Source organism: Ylistrum balloti, unplaced genomic scaffold (assembly GCF_031769215.1).
Source record: "Ylistrum balloti isolate Yb309-2 unplaced genomic scaffold, AGI_CSIRO_Ybal_v1 Utg370038, whole genome shotgun sequence".
NCBI lineage: Eukaryota > Metazoa > Mollusca > Bivalvia > Pectinida > Pectinidae > Ylistrum > Ylistrum balloti.
In genome coordinates this window covers 129585-156845 of record NW_026782097.1, presented here as the reverse complement: position 1 = coordinate 156845, position 27261 = coordinate 129585, and the positions used below count along the sequence as shown (strand labels likewise).

The window sequence follows — 27261 nt, the reverse complement described above, 5'->3', positions numbered from 1 at the left end:
GAGTTGACATGGCTGTAACTGTTGATGTAGAATTCGATAAAATGATAGACACACAAAAAAAATACTGTACTTAATTACTGCACTTGTACATACAAGTACAAGTCAAAAACAGAAATTAAAATTCTTTTGTTTACTCCTTCCTTGCTGACAACTCTGTCTATCTTTAAGGAAGCAACAAAATTTTGTGTTTGATTCCTCATGTCAGTCCTGGCTGTTCACTCCAGTAATATTGGTGATTAACAAGTCTGTGTTCACCACCTGTACATAGTACTTGTCATGATAAAAATGGATTACGTGCTATTTATCCGAGTTTTTTTTCTTACATAGGGAATGCATGTAAAAAGAAATACAAGTTGACAATGAGTGCTGAACGTCAACAAAAACACGTACCAGGTAAGAGTGATCACTGCAGTTACAGCTCAATCTAGGAAGGAAGAGAATTGTCAGAAATTAGAAACTCCGGCAATCCTTATCATCTAAGTATTTATTCTGAATCTCAGACACTTCTAAATCTGAATCATAGTCACAAGAAATAATATTACGCCTGCTAGAAAAGAAAATAAAAGAAATGTAAAAAGACAGATACAGGTGAAAATCTTCACTTTTTTGTTATGAAAGGAAGTTTGGTCATTAACATATAAGATGAATATTTGATTTACATAAGTTTCATGCTGACTATGGAATAAGATACATTGTTTTTACATAATGTGTTCTATTAACTTAATCAGGTGACACTGGTCAAGGTGCTGCATCTACATCTCGGATCAGCTCCCTTCAGAATCCAGAGAAACATGGTGTTCCATACGGATCAGCCCCAGATATCACATCCTCTGGTGTATATAAGGTAGAGATGTCCTTATTTTCAGAAGTCGGCTACCTATATATACTTTTATTTTAATGGCCTTATGTAGTATAAACATTCTACCTGTTTGCTGTGAATAATTCTAACTTTCTTTATGATAATCTGTATGCTGTGAAGATACTTTTCACTAGAATGGGAAACTGAATTTTTGTTACAGAGGCTGTCAGCGATCAGTATGATACAAATTCATGTTTACAAGTAATTTTTCACTGACAAAAACGACCCCTCTTTTTTCAATTTTACTGGATTTCTACATCTCTGCATGCATTGATTATCATAGAAAGTATAAGTGTCCATAGGCTTCATAGGAATTTAATTGATGTGTGATTTTGTGATGAATGTGTTAGTAATCAACATCCTAATGGTTATAACTTCTAGCTGTAAACATGAAGGATCTTTCATCGACTCCTCTTGTTGAACGTCAGATTGAGATGAAGTAAATAAACTCCCAGTTTTTAGTATGTTAGAGGAATCACTACAGTGTCGTCCTGAAGAAGTCTGACACTTTATCATGATGATTAACTGATAGACATACAAATGAACATCTGAAGAAGTGTAAATAACTGGTTCCGAATCATCTTGTGTTTTACTCACTGTCTCTTCAATCCTGATGCCTGCTTTGTGTGTCCAGTTAAGCTGGAGGTCAAGGATCAGTTTATACTTGGTATAAACTACTGAAATGTTGGCTCCATCTCTCATCCTAATCTAGTTATGTTTTCTGGGATTGGTCAGTCAGATAGCATAGACACACATTACTTCTGAAGATGGAAACCATCAGCTGTTTTTTTATTTTTATTTTTGATTGGGTTTAAGGTCGCAATCATTAGATTATTAAATAGGATCTGTATGTATAATGTATACTGTAGGTTACATCTGTTTAGCTCTTTATGGATATGAAATTAGTGTACTCACATAAACTTTCAAATCATTCCACCATCTGTCACTGGCACAATATCAGCTATGATGAATGCTTAGTGTACAGTCTATTAAATTGATGAGCTAATTTTATTTTTCTTTTACAAATTCCCTGCTAAAGCTCATTATCATAAACACAATAATAGTCTATTTCTTTTTGGTTGTGTTGATATCCAGGCATTAAGTTTATTTAATTTTTTCCTGTATAAGCAAAGAAGTCAAGCCATTGAACATGCATGCCCTATTCACCCATAATTCTTACTATTTGATCTTTCATCTATCACATACCAATAGATTGGTTTTATTAGCACTGCATGTTTGTCTTGATTCCTTGTACTAACCTTTAGGTAAAGGATGACAGTCAGATAATGATGTCACAAACAGAGAAACAAGACTGTACTCCAGATGGAGAGATCCTCATGGAAGTCAAGAATAAGGAAGGGGCAGAGAAAATAACATCTCTCTGGAGTCTACAAAAGAAAGTACCAAGTACCTCTGACATTGGCACTGATCCAGAATTGAATCCAGCTGTGACAAATGACCCAAGTAAGGAGGAAAACCTGAAAGATAATGACGGTCAGGCAAATGATACAGCACTGCAGTTTGAAACAGATAGGTTAGTGGAGCACATATCAATTGCTTCTGCCTTGCATGAAGATGAAGATATGGCTGAAAGGAAGCTGGGAAAGTTTTATAGTGTGGGGGATTTCGATTCTATTGAAGAACTGATGAATGATCAACCTATATCAACTTCTACCCCAAATAATAGTCTAGCAGACTGCTTTAATGATTGTCAAGAGGAGCTGGAGGCAAATTATACTAAAGATGGAATTGATTCATCTGAGAATATGACTGGAGCAGACACCAATACCCAAACCAAGGTTACATCAACTATAACTAATGACACAGTCAACCAGTCTGAAGCTTGGGAAGATGCTGAGGATCACATGACTGGAAGCGGAGCTGCTGATGGAGCTAGTAATAGTTTGGATAGGACCCTGGATGCTGAAGAACTCCACTTTGCTGACAACAAACACTATTCAAGAAGAATAAGTGATGTCTCTCTTTCTGACTTTAAAGGATCCAAGCCGACACATAAGCATCGGCCACTACATGCTAAAATTCAGCGCAGATTGAGTCAAGACTTAGCAAGTGAGCTGGGACAAGACATCACTTCAGAAAATCGTGATGAAATTGGCTGTGAGAGTGAACCAAACATGGAAGACAGTTACTCCAAATATGGTATTCCAGCTGTTGATTATGCTACAGGCATCAGCAATGTGTCTCTTTCTGATTTCTCGCAGAGAAATGTTCGCAGCAACAGACCAAAGTGCACCAGGATCACACAAAGTGAAAATCAGCATAAAGTTGGAACTGACTACAAAGGTACCCAAGATAAAGATGTATCAAATGCCACACCCACTTTGACAAACAACTTCAAAACAGCTTCCAATCCACCAGATACGGGTACTGATGATCAGGATAACTTAGCTGGAGGATTTGCTGCTGGAGTCAGCATTAGAGAAAGTGAGATTTCAGAAATCCTAGATGCAGATGCATCAAAAGTGAAATCTTCCCTTTTCACCAGAAGAAAAAGTGATGTTTCTGATGAACTCTCTCGTAAACATCGACCAAATCATGGGACAATTCAACGAAGGTTATCTTTGAGTGGAATAGAACATATACGTGATGGTGCAGGTCTTACAATGGAAGATGTCTCTCCTCAGGCCTTATTGAATCATGATTCTAGTGTCAAATTCAGTGATAAGGTGACAGTCAACATCTTTTCTGCACGTGATTCTAACTCTTTATCAACAGCAACTGTTCTCAATGATACAACCAGGGAAAAGGCTGTAAATGGAAACCAGGACAAATCATGTTTTGATGCGACATCTGTTGCTCAGCCAGCTCTAGTTTCATGTGTGAGGAAGGATAGTGTTGTCAAAGAGAAAAGACCAGCGGACATTATCAAAATAAAACAGAAAAAACAAGCAGAAGCCATGCTGTATAAAGACAAGTATTCAAAGCTGGCCCAAGAGAGTAAGCCACCAAGTTCTCACGATATCAAAGATAATGTTACTGAAGGACTAGCTGCATTTCCCAGAGATGATTCACCAGGTAGCAATCTGCATCAGACATCTGCTGAAGAAACAACTTGTGATGATTTGGGAAAAGAGCAGTCACTAGGAGATACTGGTTCTTCCTCCTCGTCATCATTGAATGGTCAATTTAAAAGTTATGGCGATGTTGACTTCAATGACCCTTCAGCTCTTTTGGAACATCTGCGTGACACAGACTCGCAGCTACAACACAATTTGATGAATTGCGATTATAGCACTCCATCACAGATTTGCAATGAAAGTCCAGGACAAAGTGTGACTAGTCGTCAGTCCAAGACATCTGAATATGTGAATCAAGATCAAACATCATCCCAGCTATTCACATCTTTGAAAGAAGTTGGTTCTGATGCAAATGGGAAAAGCAAAGCAATACAACCTGCAGTCGCTTTCAGTACCAAAACAACTGATACCAGACTGTCCCCTGCCATGGAAGTAGAGTGTGATTCCCAACATAGGGCAACATTGAAAAAAAAAAGAAAAGCTGGCTCCCAGGCAGAATATCCTTCATCCTCAGCACTGCATCAGACACTAAATGACAGAGAAATTACACAGACAAATAGTCTGTCTCCTGGATATGGTGGTCTGGATCAAACCATCCCCTCAGATTTGGTGATGAACAGAAAGAGGAAAGGAAGCTTAAAAGATGCTACAGATCTCAAGTTCCCTACTTCATCAGAGTTGTTTAAAAAGAGAATGGACTTGGAATTAGTAAATAAAGACTTGAAAAGTTCAAGGGAAGAAAAAGTGGATAGTTTGTATGGGGCAGTAGGGGGTGTAGACTACACAACACCTTCCAAGCTGCTGGCAAGGTGTCAGGACAGAAAGACAACATCTGATCAAACCAAATCTCCAGGATACACTGCATTAGATCACACAACACCATCAAGGTTGTTCCAAAAATGGTTAAACTTCAAGCAAAAGAGAAGCACAAAACCAAAAGATGACCATTTAGATTCATCCATTACAACACTGCAGAGGAAAATCAAAGACAACGATGATACTACATCATCAGAGCTGTTACAGGAAGGAGTAGATAGAGAAAGATCAAGACGTGTTCTTAAGTCATCTCCAAGGTATGATGAATTTCAGCAAACAGCACCTTCTGTTTTACAAATGGAAAAGAATAAAAAGGAAAGAATTGAACAGATGTATCCAACTTCTTCTCAGTTGTTCCAGAGGAGGAACGACCGTGAAATTACAGAGAGAAATGTGAGGTCGCCTGGCTATGGAATGTTCGACCATACTACACCTTCTGGACTTATTCAACAATCACAAAACAAGGAAGAGGAAGACGTTCTGTATCAAACATCGGCAGAATTGTTTTGGAAAAGAGTAGACACCGAGAGATTGAACTCAAAGTCCCAAGGACAGAGAGAGAGGGTGAATGGTCCTCTTTCTCTGAAACTTTTGTGTGCAGCAGACCTGGACCACATTCCACATTCAGAACTGAAAAGTGAATGTATGGTAAGAGATGGTACAACTAGTCAGCAAAAAATAGATAAAGAACTGAAGCGTGAGAACTCATCTGGATTGTACATTCAGCAAGTGAAAGATGTCCAGAAAAAGTCTCCTGAACGTGTAAAGAAATTCAAGATTTCAAGGCAAGGAAGTATGCCTGAAACATTAAAAAATAGCATCAAATTACGGAACGGAAGTTCAGAATCTGTACAGAGTGGCAATGATGATGAAAACAGGATGGACACAACGCCATCAAGGTTGTTTCAGAAGAGGAAGGATAGAGAAATGACATCGGAGAATCCAAAGACTCCAGGTTATGATAGATATGTAGGTGGTACAACGCCTTCAGGGCTCTTAAAGAGTCCTAAGCAAAGATCAAATGGAAAAAAATCTGCAGAACAGTTTATGGTTAATGGTAGCTTTACTTCTGGTAAACAAGAGACAAATGTTACCACAAGCAATGCAGACAGAACACTGTCAGATAGTGGCAACTGGACACTACCTAACACAAGTAATATCAACATTGATCAAATGAACTCTGACCCCTCGTCTACAAGATCTCATAGCACATCTAGTGGAGTGAGTCAGGAAACTTGTCAGACAAAGAAAACACAGCAACAGCAGGAGAATTTTTACAACTGGAGGACATTAAGTGATATCACTACTTACTACATTGAGTTGTCAGATTTTGTCTCCAAGATGGCTAGAAAAATGAGGATGAAAAGTGAGCCTCACTTCATAGGCAGACAGGACACAACATCTGATATATCAACAGGAGGAATGGAAGATAAGTATCCTTCTCAGTCTTACCCCTCCGAGGAAAGCAGTGAGGAAATGATAGAACCAAGTACAATCCAAGGACCTAGACAGAATGTTGAGTTAATTAAAACAAGACAAGATGGTGAACCTGACTCCTGTGACACCTCTGGAGAATCCTTCACACAACATTCCTGTCTCTATGATACAGACAGTGAACACATGTGGAATTGGCATGGCAATTTGATTGGAAAAAACACGTCTATCAGCACTGCATATCCAATGACATCCAGTGATGAAGCAAGTTTTTCACCCTTGTTTAGGAAATCTTCCATCAATTCCAGCTTCACACCTTTTTCTGATTCTTCATCATCTGAGGAGGAGTATCAGGCAGTGTCATCCACAGATACTGAGAGAAAAAACATGTCCTCTCCTGGTTCTGATCGCAACGCCAGGTCTGTGAATGATAGGTGGTCATTCTACAAACCAGACAAGAGACCACACAGGAAGTCAAGCATTGCCTCCCTGCTTTCTTTGTACTTCACCAACAAAGCCCCTTCATCCTCTTTGTTTGACTTCTGCACTGACTCCACCTCATCTGTAGCTAGCACAGCATGTCCATCTTCGGCTAAGCATGTGAAGGTAAATCAAGCATGATCATTGTCTTGTTCCTTCTGTTCCTTTTGTTCAGTTTGCATGAACCAGAGTTTGTTCTAATGCCTGTTCATGTTTTACAGACCTGTTCAAAGCAAAGCAACTACTTTTTTTCAATTTCATATCTATGATGAGAATTATTTGATTCAGCATTTGCCATTGTGAATTCTTCATTAATTTTTGAGATAGATCTGCTAGGGGAGGAAGGGGAGTTAACTATTACTTAATCCTCCAACAAAAAAACTTTTAACACAGCAGTCATACCCTGGACATAAAACCCACAACAAACCCACAAGTTATGACATATTTGTAAAATACATACCACTGATAATCCTTACAACATTTTAGCAGTAAGTAACAGAACACAAAACATATCTCATTGAAGGCAAATGGAAATGAAAATAAGAAATGAAGTCTAGAATTGATGTTACACAGTATTTTCTTGTAGTACTACATTCAGTAAGAATGTACCATGACAGCTCAAGTTCTAAAGTTTGAACTTTAGCTTGAAACCTTATAATTGATCAGAAATATTATTAGAAATGAATATTAGCATGTTTATACTTCAGAATATTTTTAACTCATTAACAATACTATGCATGCTTTTACCTAATTTATTTAAATCAACTAATTAAATACATCATTGAACAATAAATATGTTGTGTATGAACTTACCTGGAAAATTTACTGATTAAATAGAACTTCTTACAGACTTTGCCCCCGAAAGGGAGGGTCCAACATGCCCGAACAAAAAATGCATCCCGCCTGCCCCGTCCAAAACCTGGCAGGGTGCGGGAGATGGTAGGTAGTCTGCTGTATCTCCTACTGTGGAAATTGTGTACAAGTACATGTCCCTCACTCAGCTGTGAAATGCATGCATCACTGACCCTTTCCTCATAAACTTCTACCAACACACTAGGTGCCATAGACGTATCTACGTGGAAAATCTGTAATCCTATGTTGTCACTTGGTTCATATGCAGCATGTTTATAATTTCAGATACAAATTTGTATCATCACCGACTATTGTCGGCCAATGTGATGCTGCATGGTCCATCTTTATTTTAGCCGATGCTAATGTTGTTATTAGCTCAGAAGACTCATTGAATGACAACAGCAATGATAAATATGCCATATTGTAGCAATTCACTTCATGTAATGTCCCATATTTTACAGCTGCTTCATCTGAAAAAGTGAAACACCTGATGGGACAACCTTCACCTTTAAAGTTACAAGATCAAAAGTTTCAAAATGCTAGGGTAGTGAAAAGATGTCTTTTTGCTTAAATAAAACCATGACACATTTTCAAAGTTGTAAGCGTCAGTCAGATTTTACCAAGAGGCCTCGACTCCATTGATGTATAGACTTCAGTACAGTCATATGAAATGTTAACAAATGTGTTTACTAACTGACCATAACTAAACATTTGTTGTTGTTAGTGTTATTTCTCTTAACTTTGTTGTGTATTTCGTTTCATATCCTGAGAAGATAAAGTGTATCGTAAAATGTTTATCCACTACACATTAAATATCACCTAATTACACAGTAATTTTTGTTATCACTTGTTGTACACAAAATAACGAGGTTTAAGCAAATATGTAAAGTTGATTTCAGGTAAATTACTGCATGCATGTATCACCACAAGCTGACACAAAAACTTTGTTTTTAATGATCTGATTGGATCCAAGTGTTGTCGTCAAAATTTTCATTGTTCATTATGAAACAGATTATCAATTTGTTTTAGAAGTATGTTGTAATGTGTATGTTAGAAATTTATAGGAAATTCTCTTTTGTTTCAAATTTGTATTTTGTGTTTTGTGATACAGCAAGGCGTAGTAATAATTATGAAATGCAATTGCTATCATTTCATACTTTCACTAACATTTATGAATGAAGATGAATGACAAATTCATCAATTTTCATATTTACCAGCATATCCAAAGAAAACACAAACAAGAGTATAAACATTTATTATCTAAATCTTAATCTAGATGCTGTACAGTACGGCAATGTGTATGTATATGAATATTAACACTAAACATTTTTCACAGTCCAAGGTTTCATCATGGGCACACTACCTCCTCAAACCTTTTTAGATAATTATTGTGTCTATATGTTGTGTAGGGACGCTATGAAGGGATGCAGAAGAAAAGGAACCTCCCAAACATGAGAAGTGCTACACCTGATGGGAGGGGTATGATGATGGAGAAGGTAATACTACTCTGGCTGTCATAGTCCAGGTTATATATACAAAACACGGTACAATTATGACACGTAATTCAGATCAACATACAATACAAAACATTTATATACAGGGATATGCTAATAGTTTCATATTTGATAGCATATATATTTCAAAAGTATGACAGAATATCTGTATTTTTTATGAGTGAGAAGCATTGGTATATCGTAGATCAGGAAAACAGTATTACGGTGTTCACTCAGGCTTAAATATGATGTCATCCTATCTGTAAGACCAATCAAATGTCCATAAAAAGTTTCAAAAATAATATAATGGTATGCTATACCTGACAGACTGGTGTGTAATGTAGCCTGATTATTTACCAAATGTTAGTTTGGACTGTTGGGATTTCTCAGACATTCAATGCTTACTCTTTTTTTGTGAACAGGAGATGATGGAAAGCCAAAACAGAAAGCTTCAAATGGAAATCTCCACTCTACAGACAGAAAATAAACTTCTTAAAGACAAATACAACAGGGCTTCAAGTATGTGTGGATATATACATTGTGTCATATAACAAGTTCTCAACAGGTCTTTAAAGGTGTTATCACTGTTATTAGGGATTTTGTCCTAGGTACAGAGATGATTCAATTCAGTTTACACTTTCTGTATATTAATGGAGGTTGCATATTTCATCAGATTTTTTTTTCTTACATTTTATAACTGCCAGTTGATGATTTTAGATAGCTGAAAAATGGATTATAAGTAATTTGATGGAATTTTAGCTTATTTTCACCGTTACTATATAATTGATTCAGGAGATTGACTAAATACAGTATCATTGATTTACACTGTAGATTTGTTGGTAATGCCATCTGTAAAGATTAAATGTAATTTTTTGTCACAGCAAAAATCAGCCACTTAGAAGAACAGTTATCAGAATCAAAGGAACAAATAGAAATTCTCCATGGAAGCCTGAATCAGGAACTCTCCGAGGTGGAGAGGAGGAATAAGTCCCAGGCCAGTCAAGAAGTGGATCTATTACAGACAAAAATCCTGACACTTACCAAGGAAAACCAAACTATGAAGAATGAGGTTCAGTATATTTTGTGTTCTATGTGATTAGGTAAAAAATAACTATGAGAAGATATTCAGAAAAAGAAAACTATTAGTCAGGAAATTCTTATTTAGGTGTTTATATGATGGTTACCCTAGGCATTTATATTTTTGTTACCCTAGGTGTTTATATGTTGGTTACCCTAGGTGTTTATATGATGGTTACTCTAGGTGTTTATATGTTGGTTACCCTAGACATTTATGTTTTTTACCCTAGGTGTTTATATGTTGGTTACCATAGGTGTTTATATGTTGGTTACCCTAGGGGGTTATATGTTGGTTACCCTAGGTGTTTATATGATGGTTACTCTAGGTGTTTATATGTTGGTTACCCTAGATGTTTTAGTAAGGTGTTTATATGTTGGTTACCCTAGGGGTTATGTGTTGGTTACCCTAGGTGTTTATATGATGGTTACTCTAGGTGTTTATATGTTGGTTACTCTAAGTGTTGGTTACCCTAGGTATTTATATGTTGGTTACCCTAGGTGTTTATATGATGGTTACTCTAGGTGTTTATATGTTGGTTACCCTAGGTGTTTATATCTTGGTTACACTTGATGTTTATATGTTGGTTACCCTAGGCGTTTATGTTTTTTACCCTAGGTGTTTATATGATGGTTACCATAGGTGTTTATATGTTGGTTACCGTAGGGGGTTATATGTTGGTTACCCTAGGTGTTTATATGTTGGTTACCCTAGATGTTTTAGTAAGGTGTTTATATGTTGGTTACCCTAGGGGTTATATGTTGGTTAACCTAGGTGTTTATATGATGGTTACTCTAGGTGTTTATATGTTGGTTACCCTAGGTGTTTATATGTTGGTTACCCTAGGTGTTTATATGTTGGTTACCCTAGGTGTTTATATGATGGTTACTCTAGGTGTTTATATGTTGGTTACCCTAGGTGTTTATATCTTGGTTACACTTGATGTTTATATGTTGGTTACCCTAGGCGTTTATGTTTTTTACCCTAGGTGTTTATATGTTGGTTACCATAGGTGTTTATATGTTGGTTACCCTAGGGGGTTATATGTTGGTTACCCTAGGTGTTTATATGATGGTTACTCTAGGTGTTTATATGTTGGTTACCCTAGATGTTTTAGTAAGGTGTTTATATGTTGGTTACCCTAGGGGTTATATGTTGGTTACCCTAGGTGTTTATATGATGGTTACTCTAGGTGTTTATATGTTGGTTACCCTAGGTGTTTATATGATGGTTACCCTAGGTGTTTATATGTTAGTTACCAAAGGTATTTATATAATGGTTACCCTAGGTGTTTATATGAAGGCTACCCAAGGTGTTTATATGATTTCTTACCCTGGCTAGTTTGTGTGTTTTTTTTCCTCAGCAGGTCTTTTTTTCTAATATATATGTCAGTCATGTTATGTATGAAGTTTTGATTACTTTCAAAGTTTGTTCTGCTTTAGGTTTTGTCCTTGGAAAAACAGCTTGAATCTGCTCACAAGAATATGGACAGGGCCCTGCTTAACTCAGAGAAAAACCGAACACTTGATGCTCATAAGTTGGAAATCGCAACCCTGAAGGTAAGTTTTTATCCATCATTTAAAAAATGGAAAAAGCAACTTTTTCTTTTTGTTGAAGTTGTGTCATGGAATTTTAGAAGACATGTCAATATGGCCCATGGGCCAACAAAGATGTGGTATAAGTGTGAGATATGCAGAAGGACCTGTGATAGGGAGAATAATTACTAGAAGTACTTAAGACAAGCACACCCAGGATATGTAATAGAACCACAAGTATTACAGGATAAACAAGCACACCCAGGATATGTAATAGATCCACAATATTACAGGATAAACAAGCACACCCAGGATATGTAATAGAACCACAAGTATTACAGGATAAACAAGCACACCCAGGATATGTAATAGAACCACAAGTATTACAGGATAAACAAGCACACCCAGGATATGTAATAGAACCACAAGTATTACAGGATAAACAAGCACACCAGGATATGTAATAGAACCACAAGTATTACAGGATAAACAAGCACACCAGGATATGTAATAGAACCACAAGTATTACAGGATAAACAAGCACACCCAAGATATGTAATAGATCCACAAGTATTACAGGATAAACAAGCACACCAGGATATGTAATAGAACCACAAGTATTACAGGATAAACAAGCACACCCAGGATATGTAATAGATCCACAAGTATTACAGGATAAACAAGCACACCAGGATATGTAATAGATCCACAAGTATTACAGGATAAACAAGCACACCCAGGATATGTAATAGAACCACAAGTATTACAGGATAAACAAGCACACCCAGGATATGTAATAGATCCACAAGTATTACAGGATAAACAAGCACACCAGGATATGTAATAGAACCACAAGTATTACAGGATAAACAAGCACACCCAGGATATGTAATAGAACCACAAGTATTACAGGATAAACAAGCACACCCAGGATATGTAATAGATCCACAAGTATTACAGGATAAACAAGCACACCAGGATATGTAATAGATCCACAAGTATTACAGGATAAACAAGCACACCCAGGATATGTAATAGAACCACAAGTATTACAGGATAAACAAGCACACCCAGGATATGTAATAGATCCACAAGTATTACAGGATAAAATCAAGGAAGAAACACAGAAACCTGACAATGAGTAACCTTTCGAGGCTCTCACCAAGGACCAACTTGATAGAGTTAAGTTCAGGACAATACTGACACGCAGCTTTATTGCTGGTCTAGAGTTGTACTGGATACAGCAGTTTAAAAAACGATTTTAAACTCCGCAATGATGTTGGTAGCACGGCATCAGCACCAAATACATTTGAGTCGGAGAGTTACAACATATGTAGATTATAGATTACCAGAACCATTGTCGACCGTTTGTCTTCTTGAACATTTACATTTGTTGCATAATAGAAAATTACTGTGATGGAGAGTGTATAGAAGGCTAAATGGAACGTAATTCAAAAGATAACAGAAAAATGGACATTTTGTTAACATAGAATGTATTGTTTAATTGTCTCATCATAATGCATAATATAAAGCTGCCCACAATTTTAGAACCTTAGGGAAGAAATTTTACAATACTGTGTCCTGGTGAAACCAGTAGAAAATACCTATTAAATTACTAGAAATCATCTCCAGCCTGTTGTGATTGAATCCCCTGATTTTACCTCACTCTATTACATCAACCTGCTACATACCATTAGGTATCCAGGCAGAAGGCCTAGGATTATATTGTAAAATTGTAATACTGTTAAAGCTATGCTGTTATTTGATGAATGCAGTCACTGTTACTGTCTGTCGTAATTGCCAGGATGAAGTCACCCGTGTCAAGTCATTGTTAGAGCAGAGTGAGCGCCACCTACAGGAAGAGGACTCTCGTTCAAAGGAACTCAGTCAGCAGGTCATTAAACTGACTGAGATGAAAAACCTGCTGCAGCAGCAAATTGAGATGGGAGGAGGTGGAGCTACAGCAACTGACAAACAGGTTTGTATAGCATAGATATGGGTAGAGGTGGAGCTACAGTGACTGACAAACAGGTTTGTATAGCATAGATATGGGTAGAGGTGGAGCTACAGTGACTGACAAACAGGTTTGTATAGCATAGATATGGGTAGAGGTAGAGCTACAGTGACTGACAAACAGGTTTGTATAGCATAGATATGGGACGAGGTGGAGCTACAGTGACTGACAAACAGGTTTGTATAGCATAGATATGGGACGAGGTGGAGCTACAGTGATTGACAGGTGGGCGGTGAGGGTTGGGGGAGGCAGAGCTACACCAACTGACAAAGAGGTATGTAGCAAAGTGTATAGAATAGAAACTGGTGGGTTGAAACTACTGAACTCTGAGACGAGGATAAGTGGAACAAATGTACATATGACAATGAGACTTGATTGGATGTAGCTACAAGTATGGCAAAGACTGGTCTGGAGTGAAGGGAGCTTCACCAAACTGGTATGACAGACACTAGAGTGGATGGAGCTATTGTAAATAAGTTTGACTGTGAGACTGGAGCAAATTGAGGTACTCAAAACAGATATGAAAGAGACTGGTCTGTAGTCAGTAGAACTTCACCGAACAGGTGTCATAGAGACTAGAGTAGGTGGAACTACAACTCACAGGTATGATCTGATATCATTTAATATACGTGTGCTTGTTTCAAATAATACCACTTTCATGTTCATTTCTCTTCTGACAGATCAAGTCACTGGAGAAACGACTTCGAATTACTGAAGAACGGCTACACCAGGAGCGGGCTGACCGGGCTAATAATTTGTCACAGGTTGAGGACAAACTCCTCACAGAGAATGCACGCCTACAGGTAGGCTTGTGTCAACAATAGAACCATCATTTCCTTAAGTTTGACAGTTATTAACAGTAAGTCTCCCATTTTTGGGTGTTGGTTAGCTAGTTTAACCATTTGGCCTTTTGTCCAGTGATTTCCCTCATGTAATATTCTCGCCTATGTCACTTGTGTAATATACCATTTTTTTTCTGACTGGGCTAGTCAGAAACTAATCGTGATGTCATAATATGGACGATGATGCTACATCATCAGTTTAAAGTAGTGCAACAAAATGGCTTTGATTTTGTCCTCTACATTTTGACTTTTAAACTTGTAAAATGTAGCTTTTCTTAGCTATTTGATAAAAGGGTATATTGAATTTGTTTTCATTTCATGTGAAATTTAAGTTATGGACCTTTTCTGGGTGTCTTAATGACTTATTTTTGTGAATTGTCATATGAAATGAAAACTTATTTAAAATCCTGTATGTTCCACATATACCGGTAAGCATTAAAAAGAATGATTACTATATATGAATTTAAAATCAAATGAGGTACATTATCAAAATAAATAGGTAAAAACATGATGTTAAGACATATAATGTGCATGGGTTATATCTTACATCAATACCAGTCACAATTTTAGACATTCTGTTATTTCATAATTAAATACCTTTCATTGGACGTAGGCCACAGAAAAAGAGTTAAATAGGCAGCTCCACCGTGAGAAAGATAAGAACCGCAATCTTGAGAATAAAATCAAGGATACTCGCGAGGACAATGAACGTCTGCGTTTGTCCCTCCCTTTTGATGAAGCAGCCCTAACAACACAGAAGAGCTATGACATTCCATATGGTGTACATGCATCACAGCGCCAGGAAACTGTCAAGGTCAGTATCACGCTAGTACCTATATTATAGTAGTAAAGTTATGCCACTGATAAATAATTGGGTATGCATCAAGAAACTTAAGTATTTTCGGTGCAAAAGAATTTTTAATTTGAATTTTTGAATTGTGTTTAAAAAAAAAAAAGAAAAAATATTTTGGTTGATTTTAGAGACAATTTTTTTAAGAATGGGAAGGATCTGTTTGCAAATTGCATGGTATTCACTGATAGTTAGAGAATGCTTCAAGTGGTGATCGTAAGTCATGTTGTAAACTGCATGTTAATTCTGAAGTCTTACACTAAGGTATTTACTGACACTAAATATTACGGAGACTTAGAAGCATTATACAGTATTTTACAACCCTGGTGGATGGTATTTTGACTTGTTTTTCTGCTACATTTTTACTACCTTCAGATTTCAGCAACGTATTATGTAATACCAGTTATCTCCATCAGTCTGTCATTTTGAGATTAGTCTGAATTTGTTTTTAAATTTTGGACATGTTTTGAGACTTAACTCTTTTGACAAAGTTTTCAATCTTTAAAATTACAGTTAAGATTTCACCCTAGTGGGGTGTTACTAGGATGGTTGGTTTCAAGAATGGAAATACGACAGCTCAAATATCTAGTATAGAAAATTTTCACTGGGGATAGGTGGATATATCATGTTTGTGGTGCTCATGTTCTGTGCATGATGCAATGTATGATTGTCAACAACTTAGGACTAACTTTGTTTTCACTGCATAAATATTTGTTGTCTGTGTTCACGTATCACCTGCATGTGTCCTCCTGCAGAAGGACTACCGACAAATTCTCTCACAGCTTGAGACTGAGGCAGGATTAAAGGCAGGACAGGAAAAAGACATGATCTGTCAGTTGTGGAACACACGGCAACAGACATATCACCAACTAAGACAACTGGAGATTACCCTCCAGGCACTGAACCTCAGGGATAACAACATAGCTGAGGGGCTCAAGGTACACCAATGGCATAACTTATACCAACATTTGTTGACAAAATCAGGAATTATATTAAACATTAAAACCTGCTTAAATTGATGCAAAAACCAGAGCTGGTTAACAGCTTGTTTGTGTTGTAAATTGCATGCTTTGTTGTAGTTAGTTGTCCTGGAATGTGTGAGATGTTACTGTTCTTTTCATATTACCGTATATATATCTATGATATGCTGGTTCCAGGCCCTTAGCACTCCATCTATCTTCACTGATTAAATACAGTTTCCATGGCATGTATTTACAATAGAGTGAAAATTGAAATGCATTACATTATCTCAAAATAATTTTGCTTCCATGAAAAGCCTTGAATTAAATGTAATTCTTGTTAAATGTAACTTTTGGCTAACCAGCCTTTTGGTTATGAAGCACATTTTTGGCAAACCATCCTTTGATGAACCACATCTTAAGTTAACCAGCCTTTGATTAAGCACGTCTTTGATTAACCAGCCTTTGATAAAGCACGTCTTGGATTAACCAGCCTTTGATTAAGCACGTCTTGGATTAACCATCCTTTGATTAAGCACATTTTTGATTAACCAGGGTTATTTCAATTCCTTTAGTTAATCAGCCTTTGATTAAGCACATCTTTGATTAACCAGGGTTATTTTAACACCTTTAGTTAATCAGCCTTTGATTAAGTACACATTTGGTTTATCAAGCATTTGATTAAGCACAATTTTACTAAACAGGCCTTTGATTAATCACACCTTTGAGATTAATCAATGGTAAGACCTAGAGTTTGTCAGGACTAGCTATCATTATCTCATGCTAGAAACAGATAACATATTCAGGACTTTTCATCCAATATATTTTGATTAATATGTCATAAATCCCCCTTATACCAACTTCAGCAGTGAGGCATCATGCTGCTCAACAACAAATAGCTACTGATAAGTCACTGTAATTCTCATAAATTTAAATGATTCTCACTGATCCAAATGGGATCTAGGTTTTCTTTTTTTGTTTGGAAATGGTCAGCTTAAATGGTATTAGTAAAAATGTTTCAAATCAATTTTTTCTAAAATATACATGTTTTTGAAAAAAAATGTTTCTTATCAAAAAATAATCTTTAAATTGCTGTCGAAATGTTATATTCTTAGCATACTTTTCATGAATTTGTTGTTTCTTCCTGAAAAATCTTATATTGCTTTTCTGTAATTATTTGGTTCTCTTATTATAAAGCTCTTCGTCCTAACTCATTTGTCACATCTATCCTCTACACATTGTTTCTAATTTTATCTCCTAATCTTATAGTTTTGAGGACTTGTAGTCCTATAACCTGTGCTTTCAGTTTGACCTTTGATGTATTTGTTTTAATTTTGTGCAGAACTTAAGAGATGTGAAAAGTCATGCCGACGCACAGCTGAAACAACTACAAGAACAATTGGAGGATGTGAAGTTGGAGAAGGAAACCCAGGAAACAACGTACAAGGAGTATGTGGACACTACAGCACTTCTCTTTCTATATGTTATCAATGGGAAAAATATTGTTTATAGAAAATTTATTTGTAAAAGATGAAATAAACTTAAACTTATAGAAAAGGGTGGAGAGTGAGGGCGATGGGGTGGGGGTGTACATATAGTGTAATCCATATCATTATGACATCAGCAAGTTCTACCCCTTATATTACTGTCAATTGTCAAGGTAACATAGCCAATGTCACATTAGAAAACTTACACAAACTCATCGAAAAATTATACTTATCTGCTTGGCAAAGGAGCATTGATGTCTGATCAACAGCTTTTTAACCTTGTTTTATCACACCTTTACTGATACAAATTGTACAGAAGTTAATGGTGCCTGTCTTGTATTTAACAGACAACTGACTCTGCTGGTGAATGAACGCCATGATGCCTTTGCTCGCTTGAAGACTGCCGAAGATTTGATGGAGGCTATTCGCGGTGAGAATGAGATACTGAAAGCCAGTCTGTCTGGAGGTGGTGCATCAAGTCTCGGAGCTTCCCTTAGTCTTGCCACCAATGGTAAGTGAATTTTCTTAATCAGTTACAAAGAAAAGAAACTTAACTTGACAGTGCTTCACAACCATAATAAGTTTTTTTTATCTTTCTTTTTTTTTTTTTTTTTTTTTTTGAATTTTCAAAATTATACCTCTCCAACAAAACAACTTCCAGTTATACCAGGAATGTTGGTATTGAAAAAAAGGGAAAAGTTGACTTAGGTTTTAGCGATATCACTCCATACTGGCCAATAAGCTGTTAATTTAGAAAACAAAGAATGCATATTCTCAGTGAAAATATTGTCTTCATTGAGGCAGGAATCTTATTTCTGGCTCAGGTGGTTGGATGGTGCATTGGTAATGCACTGCATTTCACATACATATTTGGGGTTTGATTCACAAAATGGACACAACAAAGTATGGAGTCTCCTGTTGTCTTGCAATTGTTGTAAAATAAATAAAGTTCATTTATTTATAGGAACCTAATATATCAAGGGGTAAAAAATGGGCTTATTGTTTGGAATGATTTTGTTTTGTCAAAGCAATTCTAGCTTATAGATATTAATAGTTTAGTGTTCAATTTTCAATACTTTGTGTTCTTCTAAGTCATATGTTAGTGTAAAGTTATTTGATAAATGAGCCTCTGTCTCTGTCCAGGGCGTATTGAAGCTCTGCAGGCTCAGACAAAGGACTTAGAGAGCCAGGTCCAACAGGTGACTAGGAATAATCACCTGTTAAATGGTGAGCTGTCCACACTGCGAATACAGCTAGAGGCGAGAGACAAGGCACTGGAGGATGCTCAAAGTGAGTTAGATCTGGCACGCTCACACCTAACAGGGGATGGTTATGAGGACCGCAAACAGGATAAGATCGACAAACTCTCATTACAGGTAAGTAATTCATTCAAACAGGTATGTAGTCTACCTTGTCAGACAAAATGTCATCACTCGTTAATTTAGTTTCTCTTGGTTCGAGGATTATTTTGATGTTACCACAATGGTGGCAGTGAACATCACAGATATTCCATTTTCTTTGTTGATTAAATGTTATGGCTTGTAAGTGTGAAACTTAAACTTTAATCTGTATCTAATCATTCATTGACCTCAAAACACAGAGTAAACAACAACACGCTATCATAGTCCCTTTATCAGTTAGCACTGTTTGTTTAAATGTGTGAAATTCTATCGCAGGGCAAAAATACCAGTACAGTACAGGTAAACAGTCCCTGAAGAACTATGATTCTTCAAAAGATTGATTTATTAAACTTTGATTGATTCAGGTGTTCGCGAGTACATGTAGTAATATACAGGAATCAAATTCAGGTCAAGACAAAACAGATGATACATTTAGAAATTTTGAATCATTGAAGTTCGACTTATAGAAGTTTGACTGTATTAGAAGATTTTTCGTTGTAATGTGATATCGTCAGCAATCTGTTGCTAATATTTCTAAACTTTCATTGTCAGATAAATGAACATCAGGCTGAAATCAAGCTCCTTCATGATAAGGTTGCATCCTTAAACACAGAAAAGTCCAGGCTAGAGAGAGATCTGGAGGCTTCCTTCAGAGAGGTCAGCCTAGCCAAGGCCAAGGTCAAGGAAACCAAACATGGGGAAATGACTGACAATAAGGTAAGCTGATTGGAACTGGTGTGGAAAGACAACATTATGTATTAAATAGATAGAGGATATTCCTAATTTTGAAGTTAACTGAATACACTAGCTATGTCTATATGTGTGCTGCATATAAAGGTGGAAAATACATGACATGAAACACAATTATTTATTAAATTAAGATTGAGTAGAGTTGATACATCAGGGTTGTCATTTCTGAAGTCTGCACTCTCGGAAAGTCAATATTTACACTGCAAATGTTGTGATCTGATTTGTCAAAAAGGAGTGAAAATATGAAAAAATTCTTATTTTCACTCGATGGAAAATATATATATTTCACATCAGAACTTTATATTTGTTTGTGAAAAATGGAATAAAAAAATAGGATTTATATACTAATTTAATTTGGATAGATAATGTGTGGTCCAACACTCCTGATGTTGAACTTTGATCCATGTGTGGATCCATCCCTGGATTCTATTGAAATAAAGGAATATTAGATCCACAAGGATGTTTTGTGGTGTTTACGGTGACAGCCTACATGATGTGGCCTGCCATGAGAGCCAGGCTGAAGCATATAGACAAGAAATAACACAAATCCACTTTGTTGTATAGATATTCCTAACTGCTGGTATTATAGTTCATAGATGTAATAATGGTTAAATTTGTCTTTTACATTCTTTCCCTGTTGTTATATGTATTGATTGTATAAAGAAAAAATGCAAATGTTTCCCAGGTATATTTGATATTTGATTAGTGCATAATATTTTTTCAAATGCCACCTTCTCTTACCAACATTCCTTTCTACTACTTTATATTGATGTACTATTACTAGAATTTGTAGTAAGTGTTTATGTTGCTATTGTTCAATTTTCTCTAAACAGAGCTTTATTGTAAGTCATGAAATCCCAAGTAATCTTTGTGACTTAAAACTGTGAATCAATTGCTTGATGACACTTTCTGGAACTCCATTATTTGTTATGTAATCTTGCAGCAGTCACAGATGTTACGAGAGGAGCTGGAAGAGAGAGACAGAAGACTTGGCAAATTGAGTCAGGAGTATGATGCTCTGGAAGCAGAGCTGCAGACAGCGCGTCAAGATCTTTATGCTGAACAGATCCAGTCACAGGACTTTGAAGCGCAGGTATAGATTACTCTCATTTCTACGTGTAAAATATTGGTCTATCTAGGAAAATAAACCCAGGTTCGTTATTCTTTTATACACACCCACCCATGTAATACAGGCACACATGCACAGAAATGTGAAATGTTCCTTCCCAACTGACGTCATCGCCTGATACATTGTTTTATACTTATTTGTGTACAAATGGTTATATGCAATGACTGTTTATATTTTGTTTTAATTTTCTAGGGCAATTCTTTTTGCCAAATTTAGGGACAGAGAATTCATTTTCTATGTCAGTTTGTCAACTTCTTGCATAATGAAAAAAATTGATTTCAAACATCGAAATACTTTCTGATTTCTGATTAATGATCTGCAAGGTTTGGATGTCAGTCTTGTTTCTAAGTTTATTTTCTAAATAACTGCTGAAATAAAGTTCTTAATGTCTTGTTTGATATAGAAGTTCCTACCGTAAAGCTTTTCGTAGAAGAATTGTGTAAAAATCACATACTGTATCAGTATGGTATGGTCATATTTTGAGGTGTGAAAGACATATTTGTTTAAGAGTTCATTGATAAAGAAAACAATCCAAATTTTGTTTACTGGTATTTAACAACTGTAAAAAGTTTGGCTGTGATTTAGTTATGTTACCAGTGACATCCATAATGTAGCTTTGTATACATGGTTGGTTGTAGATTGAAAGTTACCAGAGTCAGATAGAACAGAGAGGCCAGATCCTGGACACCCTTAGTGGAACAGAGAAAGAACAGCTTGCTCAGTTCCAGATCCTAAAGGAGACACTGGACTCTGTCAGTCAGGAGCTCAACCAGAAATGTGCTGAGGTATATTAGATTGGGAGTATTTATCTCTGTTTACTTTTGTGACAAAGGACAACGATAGAAGTGACAATTTGCCATTAAGATATTTCCTTTATTCATTGTTAAATCAATCTGTTTGTTTATAGTGTGTTCTCCTTATGAGAAATATGCATACCTTATGTCTCATTTCTGATTGCTGGTGACTTTTACTGCACAGTTTTGCAAATCAGCAAGATCATTGAATTTGCAATTAAGGGGTTGACCTCAAGTTTTCTTGTCGCATAGACTATTCCTTATAAGGGGACAATTTTTGTAGTAAAAATAATAAACATGATTTTACCATGCTGTCAAATGACACTAGATGTTTTAGCCTTGGAAAATTACTTTTACAAGAGCAGCAAGTTGATGAAAAAAAGTCTTTCTGTTGCAAGTTGATTGCAAAGACTGAGATACTCTGAAAAAGGCTTAATAGGGAATTGTGAGTGTATTTATACTGATGAGTGGGCCTATACCACAATGGAATGTGAACTAATTTATCCTAAATTTTTGGATGTCTTAGATGAAGGTGTTAAATCTTGAGATGAGCAAGGAGAAGGACAGATATGAGTATATGGAGAAAGAACTGACCACTTTGAAGAGGGACAATCCATTGAAGGTTGACGATCAGGCAGGGGAGACAAGTCTTCCAAGCCACATGCTTCAGATCCGTGAACTCGAGACAGAAAGAGACCACCTGAAGATTGAGCTTATCGTATGTCAGATTTCAGAGGAAATTTCGAACATTTATTTTGATCATGGAAAACTAGATGTTGTATCATTTTTTTAATGATAATGGTGAACTAGTCAAATATTACAGATAAAAGATAATGAAAAAGTGTCATTTTTGATAAAAACAAATATTAGGGTTGTGTATGGTTGTAATACCTTCTGTCACTTAAGATATAAAACATCGGTATTACGGTTGTAATACCATGCGCCATCATCATCTGTATATTTTGTAGGAGATGACTGATGCATTAAAACAAGCCACTGAAGAAAATGGTAATCTTGACAAGGCCATTAAACAGATGGAGCAAGAACTGATGAATGAGAAGTCGTCTCACCTACAGACTAGTGCAGAGAGAGGAGAGCTCGAGCAGCATTTAGAGGTCTGTCAGTTGTATTATAATATGAACATTTTGTAGTTGTGTAAATTTTTTTTTTTATTTATTTTTTTTTTTTCAGTTTTTGAAAAGGTTTTGTGTACTGTATTTTACAAAATCAAGAGATTAAAAAGAATTTTTTTTATATTTGCCTTAATTTTGAAAATTTGTGTTGAAATCGAATTAATAATATCAGACAAGAATTGTGATTATATGTGGATTCAATCACTCTGAGGAAATGAGCCTTTATCATTTTACTAGAAATCATTTTAATAACATTGTAATGCCTGTTGGTGATATAGGAAATTGCAGAGGAGCATGATGCTCTGTCCCAAGAGCGAGATCAAAGTGAGGAAGATATTGTTAGACTCGAGACCAATCTCAAGGATATTGTACACAAGTTTGAAATGGAAGCTCGTAAAAATCATGAAAACTTTGCCTCCAAGTATCCACAAGTACCTGCTGAGGCTCTCAAGGTAAAAGGATCCATCTGTTTTTATCAAAATACTGAAATTAATTTTTTTTCAATTTCAATTTTAACCAGTTTTGTTGACAAAAAACAAATGTCAGTAGGGTTGGACATCAGGCATTGCCTATTTTAGTCATCTTTTTATAGTGACAACAGGTTGTACAGAAAAAGGAAAGAAAGAAAGAGATATATAACATAATTTTTGTGACAGAGTTAAGGGGAGGTAACTGCTTGATGTTTGTAGATTAGGTCAATTACATTACACATATATAGTAATCCTTTTAGTAGGGATATTTGATTTGGTCAATTTATGAAGACCATTACATGATTCATATTATCTGCATTACACAACGTACATGTTTTACTGATATGCATTTGTGGTAAACTATTAAGTATAGATATTTGGTGATATTGGATTCATCCCCCACCAGATACAGGCCATACACAGTTCATACATATAACACAATGGTCATACACTGTTGAGGATCAGAAGTCAATTTATCAAATAAATATGTCTAATGTTAGTGTTACACCAACTCCTACAAGTAATATGTTACTTACTTAGTTTATTCAATAGAAATTACTTCCTTATTACATCAACATGAGTGAATAATAGCAAAAAAAACAAAAAAACTTCTATGGTGCACAGAATTTAAGTGGGGGTTTTGTATATATATATTGTATATGTATATATATATATTATTCAAAAAAGATAAAAGCTATGAAATTGCTAACGTTTTCCGGCATTCGGGCCTGAAGATGGCCAATAAAACGTTAGCAATTTCATACGATTTGATTTGCCATGTTAATGTTTTGATTTTCTATGTATGATGATTGTACTGTTATACCAATTTATGTATTTATTAATTTATTTTAAAATTGAAAAAAAAAAACTCTGTATACCTTAAATACACTTTCACTTCGTATCCAATGCATTTTGATATGATATCATATATAAGAGACAAGAGTATATACCAGTAATACAGACAATCTGTAAAGGTCATTGTTATTTCTTATTAATCAATATTTATTTTGACATCTAAACTGTATGTGACAGATGGCTGGGGAACTAGATAGCTTGAGGGTTCTGATGGATGCAAAACACAAGGAACATGAAATGTTGAATGATAAAATCAGGTATGTATGATTTGATCTAGGTGTAGAAGTTCTGCTAAGTAATTTGATAAGTATGAGTAATCTCATTTCATCCTCAAAGACATTGTGACCTAACAGTTATTGTTTTTACCTGTAATAAGGATAGATGAAGCTGATACACTGTAGATTAGTGACCAGAGTTCTGATAGGAAAGAGCTCATAATCAAGGGCATCTACTCAATCATTGTGGTGATAGGAAAGAGCTCATAATCAAGGGCATCTACTCAGGTCTGTGTGGTGATAGGAAAGAGCTCATAATCAAGGGCATCTACTCAGGTCTGTGTGGTGATAGGAAAGAGCTCATAATCAAGGGCATCTACTCAATCATTGTGGTGATAGGAAAGAGTTCATAATCAAGGGCATCTACTCAGGTCTGTGTGGTGATAGGAAAGAGCTCATAATCAAGGGCATCTACTCAATCATTGTGGTGATAGGAAAGAGCTCATAATCAAGGGCATCTACTCAGGTCTGTGTGGTGATAGGAAAGAGCTCATAATCAAGGGCATCTTCTCAATCATTGTGGTAATAGGAAAGAGCTCATAATCAAGGGCATCTACTCAGGTCTGTGTGGTGATAGGAAAGAGCTCATAATCAAGGGCATCTACTCAGGTCTGTGTGGTGATAGGAAAGAGCTCATAATCAAGGGCATTTACTCAGGTCTGTGTGGTGATAGGAAAAAGGTCAAAATGGAGGTCATCTACCTCTGTTATAAATGTTTCTGAAAATCCAAATGTGTGCTTTCAAAGAGAAAGAAAAAAATGAAGTTGTTTTTAAAACAGTTGAATGTTACAAAGTATTTCTTAAAAAAAGACGATTTTGCATATTATGATACAAAGTTTATAGTGATTTTAAAAGAGAATATATAACTTTTCTGTGTTAGTCGACAACAAGTGGAGATGGACTTCCTCAACAGACGAGTTGAACTACTACATAACGAGAACCAGTGTAACAGGGACGATATTGCACGACTCACTTCCGAAGTGTCAGCCAAGGTAAGGAGGATTTTGCTCAACTTTGTCAGCAGAGTTGACAAATAAGGATAGATTGTACAATCATATTTGTGAAGTGCCAGCTAAGGTAAGGGCGACATTTTACGACTCTCTTCTGAAATATCAGCCAATTCAATATAGGGATGATATTAAAATTCTTAACTGGCAGTCAGGGTAAGGATGTCCTTACATGATTAAGTTTTGAAATGTCAGCTAAGCTTAGGATGATCCTGAAGGATTTACTTCTGTAGTGTAAACCACTAGGAGAGTGGTACAATGTTACAAATTCAAGACATACTGGTTGTGTACAAGTAAGCATTGATTACATATTTTATTAAAGCAATGCTAGACAAAAATGACCCAGATAGCCGATATAGATACTGTAAGATTTTGAAGGATTCTTTGATTGTCTTTGTCAGATAAAGGAAGGGGTGGCTAATAGGGAAATGAACCAGTTCCTAGTGAAGGAGAGAGCAAGACTTCAGAAGGAGAATGCCCAGCTCAGTGCGAGCGTGGAGAAAGAGAAAGGCATCAAGGAGCGGCGACGAGCCGAGATCGCAGACGTCATGAGGAAGGTAAGGTTAACACATATTTTATCAAATATTTCTGCTGAAACTTTAAGAGTGATTTCTTTCAAATATGAACAGAGACTGGAATATTATGGTTATCGTACTCACACAGTACTCACACATACAGTATTATGGTTATTCAGGTGGAGAGGACTGAGGAATCCACTAAAACAACATCCCGAGAGGTGCTACAGAAGGAAGCCATTATCGCCAATCTGGAAGCAGAGCTTGGCCAGACCAGACAGAATTGTCAGTCGTTAGAACTGGACAGGTCCCAGTTACTTGGAAAGTTAGACAACCTACAGCAGGATGTAGACAATAAAGCAGTCCTTACCTCGACTCTCGAGACTCACCTGGAAACAGAAAGGGGGCGGGTCAGTATGCATTCCAGAACTCTTTAAAATATTGTTGATGGTTTTAACTATAAATTTCTGAGTTGGCATCAACTACACTACAGGAGTTTGAGTTGACAATGGGTACTTTCATTAAAGATAACTATCTGTATTGTAATGTAAGGGCATTCATGCTTACTCTTTTATAATTTTTCTAAGCAAAATTTTATGACACAATAATGAGATTTTTGTTCAAACAGAAGTTATCAAAAAATAATTTTTTTCATTATTTTACAGAAGTCACCAGTTGGTTTCTGTAAATAACTTAAGGTTTTATTAAGATAGGTAATTTTTCAGCTGGAGGAAGAGAAGTCAAATGCGGCCAAAAAACAAGATGAGCTTGTATCTACATGTCATGAGCTTGAACGACTTAGACATGAACACGGATTGTTGTTGAACAACCTTAATCATGAAAAACAAACCGTGGACAATTTGAAAGTTTGTAATCTTCTGCTTCATAAATGGGCACTAATTGACTCACTATAAGTCTGTCACTTTTAACTGGATTGGGTCACTTTTCACTGTCACATGTAGTTTATAGGAACTAATGGCACTGAATGTTGTAAAATAAAGATAAACATCTACCTACTCATATTTTCCATCTAACATTGCTGACTCATTTCTGTATCAGTTCTCTGTGTTATGATTCCAGTTAGTTGGTGTCCTCCAATTTATCTCCTTTGTTTTGTTAATATTGTCTTTCTAACATTAATTTGTGCTCTTTCTAACATATATTACAAACATTTATATAGGGGTTGAAAGGTAAAACAG

General features: G+C 36.1%; 1 protein-coding gene across 1 annotated transcript in view; it reads left to right on the top strand.

Annotated features, from left to right (window-relative positions):
* The first annotated feature begins 359 nt into the window (after window positions 1-359).
* Window positions 360-27261, top strand: part of LOC132548943 (myosin-7-like) — a 47887-nt gene continuing 20985 nt past the window's right edge. The window contains exons 1-25 of the mRNA XM_060212846.1: window positions 360-393; window positions 729-844; window positions 7477-7566; window positions 8889-8975; window positions 9395-9491; window positions 9854-10041; window positions 11490-11606; window positions 13387-13560; window positions 14277-14399; window positions 15052-15252; window positions 16044-16226; window positions 17590-17696; window positions 18082-18245; window positions 18878-19110; window positions 19687-19851; window positions 20828-20977; window positions 21652-21798; window positions 22334-22525; window positions 22776-22922; window positions 23219-23392; window positions 24443-24522; window positions 25421-25532; window positions 25949-26104; window positions 26242-26472; window positions 26788-26928. Coding sequence (XP_060068829.1) covers window positions 360-393; window positions 729-844; window positions 7477-7566; window positions 8889-8975; window positions 9395-9491; window positions 9854-10041; window positions 11490-11606; window positions 13387-13560; window positions 14277-14399; window positions 15052-15252; window positions 16044-16226; window positions 17590-17696; window positions 18082-18245; window positions 18878-19110; window positions 19687-19851; window positions 20828-20977; window positions 21652-21798; window positions 22334-22525; window positions 22776-22922; window positions 23219-23392; window positions 24443-24522; window positions 25421-25532; window positions 25949-26104; window positions 26242-26472; window positions 26788-26928 — 3609 coding nt within the window. The remainder of the gene's footprint in view (window positions 394-728; window positions 845-7476; window positions 7567-8888; window positions 8976-9394; window positions 9492-9853; window positions 10042-11489; window positions 11607-13386; window positions 13561-14276; window positions 14400-15051; window positions 15253-16043; window positions 16227-17589; window positions 17697-18081; window positions 18246-18877; window positions 19111-19686; window positions 19852-20827; window positions 20978-21651; window positions 21799-22333; window positions 22526-22775; window positions 22923-23218; window positions 23393-24442; window positions 24523-25420; window positions 25533-25948; window positions 26105-26241; window positions 26473-26787; window positions 26929-27261) is intronic.